At 47.4% G+C, this 13,944-nt stretch overlaps 1 protein-coding gene across 1 annotated transcript in view; it reads left to right on the forward strand.

Annotated features, from left to right (window-relative positions):
- Positions 1 to 13,944, forward strand: part of SLC28A1 (solute carrier family 28 member 1) — a 62,968-nt gene that overhangs the window by 16,204 nt on the left and 32,820 nt on the right. Inside the window, exons 6-8 of the mRNA XM_027521680.1 lie at positions 3,509 to 3,650; positions 4,271 to 4,384; positions 5,445 to 5,522. Of these exons, the coding sequence (XP_027377481.1) occupies positions 3,509 to 3,650; positions 4,271 to 4,384; positions 5,445 to 5,522 (334 nt within the window). The remainder of the gene's footprint in view (positions 1 to 3,508; positions 3,651 to 4,270; positions 4,385 to 5,444; positions 5,523 to 13,944) is intronic.

Here is a 13,944-nt window from a genome sequence, read left to right on the forward strand (position 1 = left end):
CTGATAAAGACCACCTACCAAAAATCTATGGTTAATCTCATACTTAATTGTGAAAGACTGAGTACTTATCCACTGAAATCAAGAACAATATAGGAATGTTCACTCTCACCATCTTTTCTTTCTTTCTTTTTTTTTTAAATTTAGCTGTGCTGGGTCTTAGTTTTGGCACATGGAATCTTTAGTTGCAGTATGAGAGATTTAGTTCCCCAACCAGGGATTGAATCCTGGGCCCCTGCAGTGGGAGCATGAAGTCTTAGCCACTGGATCACCAGGGAAACCCCTATTCTCACTAATTTTTTTGAACATTGTACTGGAGTTTCTAGCTTGTGCAATTGGGTAAGAAAAAGAAATAAAAGGCATGGAGATTAGAAAGGAAGTAAAGAAGGTTTTTTTCACAGACAAGATTATCTACACAGAAAATCCTATGTGCTTATGTGCTAAGTCACTTCAGTTGTGTCTCACTCTTTGCGAGCCCATGGACTGTAGCCCACAAGGCTCCTCTGTCCATGAGATTCTCCAGGCAAGAATCCTGGAGTGGGTTGCCATGCCCTCCTCCAGGGGATCTTTGCAACCCAGGGACTGAACCCTCATCTCTTTTCTGGTATTGGCAGGCAGGTTCTTTACCACTAGCACCACCTGGGAAGCTTGAAAATTCTATGTTATCTACAAAAAGCTAGTATAACCATTAAGTGAGTTTAGCAGGATTGAAGGGTACAAGCTTAACATGCAAAATGCAATCGTATTTCCATATACTAACAATAAACAATCATAAATTAAAATCATTAATATCATTTAGAATAGCATAAAACATATGAAATACTTAAGGATAAATCTGACAAAAGACCTCCAAATCTGTACATGGAAAACTAGGAAACAGTGCTGAGAGATATATGTAATAAAAAAACTTAAATAAACGGAGCAACGTATCAAGTTCATGGATTAAGTGAATCAATATTATTAATATATCAAGTCTCCTCAAGTTAATCTATAGATTCTAATAGTATCTCAATCAAAATTCTAGCAGACTTTTGGGGTAGAAATAATAAGATGATTCTAGAATTCATATGCAAATGCCAAGAGCCTAGAATAGCCTAGACAATTTTGAAAAAGATGAACAAAGCTGATGCATTTCACTAACTGTCCTTAAGACTTATTATAAAGATCCAGTAATTAAGACAATGTGTCGTTGCCATCAAGACAGACAAATAGATCAATGAACAGAACAAAGTACAGAAAAAGACCTACATGTATAAAACCAGTTGATTTTTTGACAAGAGTGCTAAGGCAATTCAGTGAAGAAATAATAATCAGCTCAACAAATTCTGCCAGAACAATGGGATATCCATATGTAGAAGAAAGAAGAGAAGAAGGAAGAGGAGGAGGAGAGAGAAACAAAAGGAACTCAATCCATGCCTCACATTATATTAAAAAATTAACTGAAAATAGATGATAAACCTAAATGTAAAGCCTGAAACTATATAACTACTGTAAGAAAACATAGCAGAAAAGTCTTTGTGGCCTTCAGACTTAGAGAATGAACTTAGGATTGCCAGGGGGAAGAGATAGTTAGGGAGTTTGGGATGGACATGTATACATTGCTATATTTAAAATGGATAAAAATAAAAATAAAAAAAATAAAATGGATAACCACCAATACAATATTGTAAAGTAATTAGCCTCCAATTAAAGTAAATAAATTTATATTAAAAAAATAAAATGGATAACCAACAAATAACTACTGTATAGCACAGAGAATTCTGCTAATGTTACGTGTCAGCCTGGGTGGGAGGAGAGTCTGGGGGAGAATGGATGCGTGTATGTATATGTATACATTGCTGAGTCGCTCCGCTATGCACCTGAAACTGTCATAACATTGTTAACCAGCTATATTCCTACATAAAGTAAAAAGTTTTTTTTAAAAAAATGTTAAAAATAAGAAACATACAATTAAAACCTACAGCTGTAAGAATAAAAGAAAAAACCTCCCCCCCCCAAATAAACCTCCAAACATGCATTTAAGTTTTTATAACACCAGTTAACCTCAAGGATAGCAGTAAGTAAAGAGGCATACAGGTGGCTCAGAGACAAGGCAGAAATTACGCCAATGGAACTGGCATAATAGGAGTTTGGAAAACACACCAGAAATAAACAGTGAACTCTGGGGTTAGCTCGTCTGAGTTCAGGTCCTGGATCCTTCTCTTACCGGTTGGTGACTATGCATAGAACTAGTTAAGAGAACAGACTTGCTGCTGGAGTGCCTGGCTTGAATCTCAGCTTTGCTGCTTTCTAGACAGGTGGCCATGGGCGATTTAATTTTTACATCTCTAGGATGAGGACACAGAGAAGGCAATGGCACCCCACTCCAAGTACTCTTGCCTGGAAAATACCATGGGCTGAGGAGCCTGGTAGGCTGCAGTCCGTGGGATCACAAAGAGTCAGATACAACTGAGCGACTTCCTTTTCACTTTTCACTTTCATGCATTGGAGAAGGAAATGGCAACCCACTCCAGTGTTCTTGCCTGGAGAATCCCAGGGACAGGGAAGCCTGATGGGCTGCCGTCTATGGGGTCACACAGAGTCGAACACTACTGAAGTGACTTAGCAGCAGCAGCAGGATGAGGATAAGAGTGTCTTTCAGCACTCAGCATGGTTCCTGGCACATAGTAGGAGCTCAGTGAACTTCAGGTGTGATTAGTGGTACCCAGGGAGTTGAAGACTGGGTCAGGGTTAGACCCTGAACCTGGGCTCTTAAATTGTTAGGCTGCCTCCTGGACATTCAGGGCTTCCCTGGTGGCTCAGATGGTAAAGAATCCACCTGTAATGTGGGAGACCCAGGTTCTATCACTGGGTTGGGAAGATTCCCTGGAGAAGGGAATAGGTACCCAGTCCAATATTCTTGCCTGGAGAATCCCATGGACAGAGGAGCCTGGTGGGCTATAGTTCATAGGATTGCAAAGAGTTGGACATGACTGAGCTACTAATACAGGAAGACAGACATAACTGCTGGACAAGCAGATCCCAGCCCCAGGGAGGGAGACATGGCTGTAAAAGTCACTTTCGGTCATTGGTCTCAGGTACTCGGCTCTATCTCTGATTGACACCACCACTTCTGGGCTTTAGGGGAGCAGAGCCCATGGCCCATGGTGCTGAGTTCCAGCCCACACAGACCCCACCTCACCCTGCAAAGCCAGAGGCTGGCTGGGCTGAGCATCACTGCAGCTATGAAGAATTCCTGCTGTGTGCTTGGCACCATGCTAAACTGGGTACCCACATCCTCTGATTTACTTCTCTCAGCAATCTTGAGAATTGCGGGTGGGAGGGGGTCTTTGGCTTCATTTACCCAATGAGGAAACGAGACTCAGAGAGGCTAGGTGGTCTGCCCGAGGTCACACAGCCCTCTCTCCCTTCTCCTCCACCAGCCCTGAGTACCCTTTCCTGGGGCCCTGGGTGCTATTGTGTGGGAGTGGGGAGATGCTGACAGTAATGACTCTCCGCCCCTCCCCTGCAGGGGTCTAGCCCTTGCTGCTTTCCTGGGCCTGGTTTTGTGGCTGGCTCTGGATACCTCTCAGCGGCCTGAGCAGCTGGTGTCCTTTGGCGGAATCTGCGTGTTCGTTGGCTTCCTCTTTGCTGTCTCGAAGCATCACCGCGCAGTGAGTGCTTAGTTGTCAGGCCAAGAGGAGGCTGCAGCCCCTTCTCTCTCCAGCGTCAGGTCCCCTCCCTGTTTCACAGTGGTTAACACCTCCCCCCAGACTCCAGAGCCACACCTGGGCAAAGGGATCACTGCTAAGAAGTCATTCAATGCCGAGAGGTTATCCAGCCGTTAGGTGTCCAGCTCCCTTCTGCTGGGGAGGAGGAAGTGCTTGGAGGGAGTGGGGTCAGAGTGGCTGGGAGCCCTGACTATGTGGGAGAGATGGGGAAGGCCCAGATCGACAAAGGTTATGCTGAGGCCAGGCTCTGAGGCCAGGGTTCCGCCCACCCAGCCGATGCCCTGGGACCAAGTGCCATGGCTCCCGGCTGGTCCTCGGTTAGATCTGGCCCTGCCCCTGCACTGCACAGGCCCATTGCTGCCTTGTGGCCTGTTCTGCACTCCATGGGGGATGTAACCATCAGCAACAGGCCCATAGCTCCGGCTGGGTCCAGGCCTCATCCTACAGGCTGACCGAAGCTCCCAGAGCCCCTCAGCAGTGCTGTGCCCTCTGCCCTCACCCACGTGCTCCCTGTAGACCTCCCCAGATACCGAGCTCACCTGGACCTTTCTCTCGGGTGGCAGGTGTCCTGGCGGGCTGTGTTCTGGGGTCTTGGACTGCAATTTGTACTCGGACTTGTCGTCATCAGAACAGAACCAGGGTTTATTGCATTTCAGTGGCTGGGCGACCAGATCCAGGTGTGTACATGGGGTGTAGCTGCCCGGGCGTCTTGGGGTGCCAGAGATGGAAGATAAGCCTCTGCACTGGAGGGAGGTGGCCTGGACTGTGACCAGGTGGTGGGTGTGTGTGGGGCCCCAGACCCCTGGGCAGTGGGAGGCTGGGCAGCACAGCCACTGCTTCCCTCAGGCCTGGTCCCACCTGCCCAAACAAGCAGTCCTTTCGGAGGGTGGCCTGATGTGGAAGAGAATCTCAAAACAGGAAGGTTCCTAGTATACCTGGGCCCAAGGCTTGTTGCCCTCAGTCCTCATCAGGGAAGGAACTTAACAATAGTTAAAAGTGCTTTAAAAATTGAAAGTGATTTAGTTCATATATGTGTTGTTGTTCAGTCACTCAGTCATGTTCAACTCTTTGCAACCCATGGACTGCAGAACACCAGACTTCCTTGTCCTTCACTATATCCCAGAGTTTGCTCAAACTCAAATCCATTGAGTCCGTGATGCCTTCCAACCATCTCATCCTCTGGCGCCCCCTTCTCTTCCTTTCCTCATCTTTCCCAGCATTGGGGTCTTTTCCAACGAGTCAGCTCTTTGCATCAGGTGGCCAAAATACTGGTGTGTATGTGTGTTTAAAAATAATATTCAGTTTGTTGAAGTTACACTTTTTAAATTTCATTTATTTGATGAAATCACATAACAAAATTTATCATTTTAACCTTGTTTTTTTCATTTTAACCATTTTTGAGTATCATTAAGTTCCTTCTCATCATTGGGCAGTCATGATTTACTTCTTAAAATATAAGTTATGGAGGACGCAAGGTTGATCCTATACTCATCCTTCTCTCACTATCTCGAATTTCCATGCACTCTCTATAGGGAGGGCTTCGGGTGGGGCAGGGAGGACCCACACATCCAGGCTCTGCCCATGCCCTCCTTCTCTTCTCCTGGGCTGCTGGGAAGGCATGAGGAGCAGGTGAGGCCTCTCCAGGTCGCCCCAACCTGGTTCCCTTGCTGCTGCTTCCTCCTCCCACCCTTCTTGGCCTCACTCCCGGGTTTGGTTTTGTTTGTTTTCTCCTTTCAGATCTTCCTGAGCTACACTGAGTCCGGCTCCAGCTTCGTGTTTGGGGAGGCTCTGGTCAAGGATGTCTTTGCCTTTCAGGTCAGCTTGACTCTTGGCTCACAAAGCATTTAGCAGCCATTGCCGGATGCCTCCAGCTAGTGGGGCGTCCAAGCCCGGCCCAGTGGAAGGGGAGGGCTCCTGCTGGTGGAGCCCAGCTACTGGAAGCTAATGAGGCTTAAACCTTGGGGTCCTGGGAGGCGCCTGGCAATGTGCTCACATGGGAGTATGTTTTCAGTATATTTTTGGAAAACTTGCAAAAGTAAGATATATCTGTATTATTTTCCTAAAAAGTGAATCCCCCAATAGTAGAATTGCTGGGAGGCTGATGATGAGAAAAGTAGGTGGAGACATGTAGATGGCATCTGCTGTGACCTTAGCCCCTGACGTACTACAGGGACGTATGATCCTCTCGAGTGCTCCTCCTTCAAGGCCCCTCCCTTCAAGCCACCTCTGCCAGGAAACCTGCCCTGATTAGTTGCAAACTCTAAGTCCTTCCTCTGGATTCCCCTAGACCTACAGTCCCTCCCTCCCTCCTTTCAGTAAATGTGTATTATGTGCCTTCTGCAGTGCAAAATATGTTTTTAAAAAAATTTTACTAGGGTATAGTTGCTTTACAGTATTATGTTAGTTTCCACTGTATAGCAAAGTGCATCAGCTATATGTATACACATATCCCCTCTTTTGTGTATTTCCTTCCCATTTAGGTCACAACAGAGCGCTAAGTAGAGTTCCCTGTGTTATACAGTATGTTCTCATTAGTTATCTATTTCATCCATAGTAGGGTATACGCGGCAATCCCAATCTCCCCAATCACCCCACCCCTCCTTTGCCTCCTTGGTATCCATACATTTGTTTGTTCTCTATGTCTCCATCTCTCTTTCTACCTTGCAAATAGTTTCATCTGTACCATTTTTCTAGATTCCATATATATGCATTAATATGTGATATTTGTTTTTCTCTTTCTGACTTACTACAGTGCAAAATATTATAGAGGAAATTGAAATAAAGACTCAAAGACTATTGTGTAATTGTAGAGCCCCAACCTTAATTTTTTTTAATTTAGTTTTGGTCATGCTGGGTCTTTTTTGCTGTGTGAGGCTTCAGTAGCTGCAGCATGTGGGTTCAGTAGTTGTGGCTCCCAGGCTCTAGAACTCAGGTTCAGTGGCCCTAGCACACCAACTTAGTTGTTCCATGGCATGTGGAATCTTCCCAAACCCCATGTTCCCTGCACTGGCAGGCGGGTTCTTACCCACTGGACCACCAGGATGTTCCCAGCCCTAATTTAAAACAGGGAAGCCTGTGCTGAGCATTCGATGGTGGGACTGCGTCACTGTTTCTGGGTGGAACTGTGGTTATATTTCTTCTTTGTCCAGTTGACTGCCCAGGCACCTATGTGTCTCTAGTAAGATCTCAAGTGTAGCTTCTCCACCTGCCTCACACCCAAATTGTCTCAGGACCCTGAGGCTGCTCCAGGTTTGAGTTTCACTTCCAAATGCCAGGTGGAGAGAGAGAGAGAGCCCTGGGCCCCGCTTCCCCACTAGCTGGCCCCAGTTTCTGCCCTGTTTGCATAGCAGCACAGATGGGAATTGGTGCCGCCCACTCCAGCATGTCCTGGACCACTGTCACCGTGGGGCTACCATGCAGGATCAGTTCCAGGGATTTTTGCTTTTTGCCATCACTCAGCCGTTGTTCCCAGAGCCTCCCCAATCCTGCTGGGGGTGTTGGGTCTCAGAAGCTTCCAGCCCAAGTCACGGACTTGGCATCGCATTCTGAGCTGGTGTCAAGCCAGTTTGTGAGTCCAGACACCTGCAGCCCTCCCCCAGCCCTGACTCAGGGTGAGGTCCTCTGGGAGCTTCGGTGTCTGTTGGCCCCAGCAGCTCTCTGGGAAACGTCCACTCCATCCAAGGGTTCTAGTAATGTCAGCCTTGGGAGGAAAGCAAGAGGGACCAGGTTCCCGTCCTCTCAGGACAGATTTGTCCATCGCGTTTTTCTGAGATCACTACTTCTGTGCAGGGAGATGATCAAGGGGGCAGCCTCTGTCAGCCCCTCCAAAGGTCCCCTAACACCACCCTCCTAGGGCTGAGGCTGGGAGGGACAGCTCCCTTCACATCTGCATCTCCAAGTAGGGGTCACTCAAGGTTTCAGGGAGGAGCAGTGAAGTCCTGCTCCGGGGTGACTTGTCATGTCCACCGGACAGAGAATGGCAGCTGGTGGCTTCTCACACTTTACAAGGCAAAATACAACACTGCAATTCGATCTCCCCAGGCAGTCAGGTTCAAGTGTAACTGGCACAAAGGAAAGTGCCTGGGCAGTCCATTTAGGGAGAGAGTTTTAAAAATAAGGACAGTGAAAATGCCTCCTGAAGGAGGTGGTATTTGAATTGGAGCCTCAGGGCAGGAAAAATTTTGGACACACAGAGATAAGCGGGAAGAAGCAATGCCTGGGCAACGGCGTGGAGGTGAGAAAGTGCTGGGCCATGTAACGTAACAGGACATAATTCAGTTCAGTGGGTGTGTAAGCTATTTGAAGGAAAGGATGGATTAGGGGATAAACTGCAAGTGTGGTGGGGCCGTGTCTTTTTAAATTTTTATCTATTTGTCTATTGGTGGTGGGTCTTCACTGCCACAAGCAGGCTTTCTCTGCCGGAGAGTGAGAGCGTCTCTTTTGTTGCAGTGCACAAGCTTCTCTGTGGCTTCTCTGGTTGCAGAGCATGGGCTCTAGGCACACGGGCTTCAGCAGTTGCAGCATGTGGGCTCTGTAGTTGCGATGCACAGGATTAGTTGCTCTGCTGCGTGTAGAACCTTCCCAGGCTGGGGATCGAACCTGTGTCCCATGCATTGGCAGGCAGATTCTCATCCATTTTGCCACCAGGGAAGTCCTTTAAGAATCTCAAATGCCAGGCTGAGGCACCTGGATTTTGTCCCCCAGGAGATGAGGAGTTATTGAAGATTTTTGAGCATGGAAGGACTTGACTAGAGCTTTGGGATGGTTGTGATTTCAATAGTAGAGAGGAAGGGTTGTAGCTGGGATGCTTGGAACAGGGGACCAGCGAGGAGGCTGCCTCACAACCAAGTGACGACTCAGGGACCACCAGACTGCCACCGTCCAGAAGAGAGGTCACCGTGGGGAACAGAGGCGGGCGGGCCGGGGGGAGGATACAGCTGAGAGACCAGCTGTATGCAGCTCATCACTTAAGCTCCACATGCTGCAGCTGTGTTTGCTCTTGCATGCTTAGTCACTCAGTCATAGCCAACTCTTTGTAACCCCATGGACTGTAGCCCAGGAGGCTCCTCTGTCCATGGGGTTTTTCAGGCAAGAATACTGGAGTGGGTTGCCATTTCCTTCTCCAGGGGATCTTCCTGTCTCTTGCGTCTCCTGCATTGTCGCTCAGATTCTTCACCAGTAGTGCCGCCTGTGCTCTCCATTTAGCTATTTGAGGACAAAGCCTGCTTCTTACCCTTGTTGTTCTGTCACTAAGTCTTGTCTGACTCTCTGCAACCCCATGGAGTGCAGCACACTAGGCTTCCCTGTCCTTCACTATCTCCTGGAGTTTGCTCAGACTCAAGTCCATTGAGTTTGGGGATGCCATCCAACCGTCTCATCCTCTGTTGCCCCCTTCTCCTGCCCTCCATCTTCCCCAGCATCAGGGTCTTCATCAATGAGTCAGTTCTTTGCCTTCAGCTGGCTGAAGTAGTGGAGCTTCAGCTTCAGCATCAGTCCCTCCAATGAACACTCAGGGTTGATTTCCGTTAAGACTGACTGGTTTGATCTCTGTGCTGTTCAAGAGACTCTCAAGAGTCTTTCTCCAGCGCCACAATTCAAAAGCATCAGTTCTTTGACTCTCAGCCTGGTTCTTATGCTAGTGTTGGTTAACTGACCTCAAGCCCTGAAAAAACCCTGCCCAGTGCCTGGGACACTGCTTTTTGCTGAATGATGAGATGAATAAATGGTGATTCTTCTGTGCACGTGGGAAGTCTCTCTGCCTGCTAGGAATGACTGGCTCTGTGAGCCCTTGGCGAAGAGCTGGGCTCCCACACAGCCAGTCTTCCTCTGGCTGGGCCACCATTCCCATGATTGTGTGTTCCTGAGCAGCATGTCCTTTGGCCCAAGACCAGGGCTGAGCTCTTCTTTCCTCAAACCTCCCCAGCAGAGGCCAGAGCTTCCCAAATCCCTGGAACCAATAACTACACACAGGCTTTGCAGCAAGCTCCAGGGCCCCTAGAAATCCGAGATGTACCACTCTGACCTGAGATTCTGGTGGAACAGAGCAGAAAAGCTTAGGGAAAGGAAGTCATAAGAACAGCTACTAGTTATGGAGTGAGGACTACGTGTCAGGCACTCACTTCAAAACAGCTGGAGGAGAATCCCTTAGATTGCAAGGAGATCAAACCAGTCAACCCTAAAGGAAATCAACCCTGAATATTCTTTGGAAGTAATACTTTGGCCACTTGATGTGAAGAGCCGACTCATTGGAAAAGACCCTGATGCTGGGAAAGATTGAGGGCAGGAGGAGAAGGGGGCAACAGTGGATGAGATGGTTGGATGGCATCATCAACTCAATGGACATGAGTCTGAGCAAACTCCAAGAGATAGTGACAGACAGGGAAGCCCAGCATGCTGCAGTCCATGGGGTCGAAAAGAGTTGGACCTGACTTAGTGACTGAACAGCAACTTTGGCGGAAATAATATCATTATCCCTTTTTTACAGATGATGATACTGAGGTTCAGAGAGGTTTTTGCTTGTGCAAGTTCATAAAGCTAGTGAGTATTGGAATCAAGATTGGAACAGGTGTGATGCTCTTGCTTATTAGCTCCTGTGCTTTAATATCAGGGCCCTTTCCTTGGTAGACAGTGGAAATGAAGGGGCCCCACACCTTGGGTCTTTGTTTGGTTTAGAAGAAAACAGTATTTCTCAGGCCTATTTTGTTGCCAGTGGCAGAACTCACTTGAAATTTGCTTTAAATGGAGGAGAAAGGGAAGACTGTTTCTTGGCTCACTAACTGGAGCAAGATAGAGCTGGTGCCAGCTGAAACCGGGGCCCCGGAGTGGCCAGGCTCACAGCCCTCAGCTTCCAATCTCTGCTCATCCCGGAGTGTCAGCTTCACTCTTTCATACCAGATCTCTTCCTGGCTCCCAGCAACACCAGGTACTCATGCTTACAGCATGTCACCCAGAACTAGGCCAGTTCTTCTCTGCCTGCTCTAGTTAAAAAATTCCAGGGTAGGTTTCAGATTGATCTGCCCTGGGTCATGTGACTGTTTTGGGCCCAATCACTAAGGCCAGGGCATGGGAAACTGGAATTGGAAGGGCAGGAATCTCCTGTTCCCACCCAAAGCTGGGGAATCTGGTGCTCTGACTGAGGGAAAGCCACCCTCCGAAACTCATAATTTGAAGGATTATTGCCTAGGACAAGCAGGGACTTATTAACTTCCTCCTTATAGAAACAAGGCAGATAGCTTCCTGTAGGACCTGCAGCAGTTCCATTTACAGGGTGCCCTTATATTCCAAGTTCGTGTCTCTTCTCTAGGATAGAAGGGTGTGGATGGCAGATACCATACCTGCCTGGGAGGAACAGCAAAGACATGGACCCTTTGATCTCTAGTCTCTCCCAGCTGTAAGGTGGGGCCACATTTGGGAGTCTAGGCCATACTTCCTGAGTGGGATGCTCAGCTCCTGACTGTATCAGTTGTAAATAACAGAAATACAACTCAAATCGACTGATTAAACAAAGCAAAAACAAACAACAAAAAAGCAAGGTTAATTCTGATAATTGAGAAGTCCAGAGACTTCATGTCCCGTTGTATCCAAGTATTCAACATCACCTGGGATTTGCCTTGCTTATATCCTGGTTCTGTGTTCGTCTTTTCTTTTTTTTTAAATAGAAAATCTCTCTCTCTCTCTTTTTTAATTATTCATTTATTTTTGAAACTGCGCTGGGTCTTTGTTGCTGTGCATGGGCTTTGTCTAGTTGCAGAGAGCAGGGACTACTCTTTGTTGAGGTTCACCGAATTAGAGAGGCACAGGCTATAGGCTCTCAGGCTTCAGTAGTTGCAACTCCTGCTCTGGAGCACAGGCTCAATAGTTGTGGGGCTTCCCTCATAGCTCAGTGGGTAAAGAGTCTGCCTGCAATGCAGGAGAGCTGGGTTCAATTCCTGGGTCGGGAAGATCCCCTGGAGAAGGAAATGGCAACCCACTCCAGTATTCTTGCCTGGAAAATTCCATGGACTGTGGAGCCTGGCAGGCTACAGTCCATGGGGTTGCAAGAAGTCAGACAAAGCAGAGCGAGTAAGCACAGCACAGCACAGGCTTAGTTGCTCTTGGGCATGTGGAATCTTTCTGTACTAGAAATCGAATCCATGTCCCCTGACTTGCAGGTGGGTTCTTAACCACTTGACTGCCAGAGAAGTCCCCAGGTTCTATGTTCTTAGCACTGGCTTTAGTTTTAGTCTTGGAGAAGCACTCTTGAGATTGCAGCAAAGAGATACCAGGCTTATATCCAACCAGCTTAGCAACCTTAGCAGAGAGAGAGAGAGCTTGTTTTCCATTAGCCCAGCAGGAAATCTAAGAGTGGGATCTTTTTAGGCTGGCTTGCAGGTGTATGCCATCCTTGAACTGTAGCCAGGGAAGATACCTGTCTGATGTGACAAACCTGGAAATGGGGCTGACAGTGGAGTCAGAGTGGTTTCCCAAAGGAAGGTAACTTTGTTGCCAAAAGAAGTGAGGGGGGAGGCCTTGGGTTATCAGAGCAGCAGCTGTCCTCCAGAGCCCCCACCCTAGTTCTCTTCCATTTAGCACTGAAGGTGTCATCTTTCCAGCCTGCTGCTGCATCCACCCCCTCCCCAGGGTTCAGTTCAGTTCAGCTCAGTCACTCAGTCGTGTCCGACTCTTTGCGACCCCACGAATCGCAGCACGCCAGGCCTCCCTGTCCATCACCAACTCCCAGAGTTTACCCATACTCATGTCCATCATGTTGGTGATGCCATCCAGCCATCTCATCCTCTGTCGTCCCCTTCTCCTCCTGCCCCCAATCCCTCCCAGCATCAGGGTCTTTTCCAGTGAGTCAAGTCCTTACATCAGGTGGCCAAAGTATTGGAGTTTCAGCTTCAGCATCAGACCTTCCAATGAATAAACAGGACTGATCTCCTTTAGGATGGACTGGTTGGATGTCCTTGGGACTCTCAAGAGTCTTCTCCAACACCACAGTTCAAAAACGTCAGTTCTTTGATGCTCATTTTTCTTCACAGTCCAACTCTCACATCCATACATGACCACAGGAAAAACCATAGCCTTGACTAGACGGACTTTGGTTGGCAAAGTAATGTCTCTGGTTTTAAATATGCTGTAAAAGTTGGTCATAACTTTCCTTCCAAAGAGCAAGAGTCTTTTAATTTCATGGCTGCAGTCACCATCTGCAGCGATTTTGGAGCCCAAAAAAATAAAGTTTGACACAGTTTCTACTGTTCCCCATCTATTTCCCATGAAGTGATGGGACCAGATGCCATGATCTTAGTTTTCTGAATGTTGAGCTGTAAGCCAACTTTTTCACTCTCCTCTTTCACTTTCATCAAGAGGCTTTTTAGTTCCTCTTCACTTTCTGCCATAAGGGTGGTATCATCTGCATGTCTGAGGTTATTGATATTTCTTCTAGCAATCTTGAATACAGCTTGTGCTTCTTCCAGCCCAGTGTTTCTCATGATGTACTCTGCATAGAAGTTAAATAAGCAGGGTGACAATATACAGCCTTGACGTACTCCTTTTCCTATTTGGAACCAGTCTGTTGTTCCATGTCCAGTTCTAACTGTTGATTCCTGACCTGCATGTAGGTTTCTCAAGAGGCAGGTCAGGTGGTCTGGTATTCCCATCTCTTTCAGAATTTTCCACAGTTTATTGTGATCCACACAGCCAAAGGCTTTGGCACAGTCAATAAAGCAGAAATAGATGTTTTTCTGGAACTCGCTTGCTTTTTCCATGATCCAGCGGATGTTGGCAATTTGATCTCTGGTTCCTCTGCCTTTTCTAAAACCAGCTTGAACATCAGGAAGTTCACGGTTCACGTATTGGTGAAGCCTGGCTTGGAGAATTTTGAGCATTACTTTACTAGCATGTGAGATGAGTGCAATTGTGTGGTAGTTTGAGCATTCTTTGGTATTGCCTTTCTTTGGGATTGGAATGAAGACTGACCTTTTCCAGTCCTGTGGCCACTGCTGAGTTTTCCAAATTTGCTGGCATATTGAGTGCAGCACTTTCACAGCATCATCTTTCGGGATTTGAAATAGCTCCACTGGAATTCCATCACCTCCACTAGCTTTGTTCGTAGTGATGCTTTCTAAGGCCCACTTGATTTCACATTCCAGGATGTCTGGCTCTAGGTCAGTGATCACACCATCGTGATTATCTGGGTCGTGAAGATCTTTTTTGTACAGTTCTGTGTATTCTTGCCACCTCTTCTTAATATCTTCTG

The sequence above is a fragment of the Bos indicus x Bos taurus genome, chromosome 21 (genome assembly GCF_003369695.1).
Source record: "Bos indicus x Bos taurus breed Angus x Brahman F1 hybrid chromosome 21, Bos_hybrid_MaternalHap_v2.0, whole genome shotgun sequence".
NCBI lineage: Eukaryota > Metazoa > Chordata > Mammalia > Artiodactyla > Bovidae > Bos > Bos indicus x Bos taurus.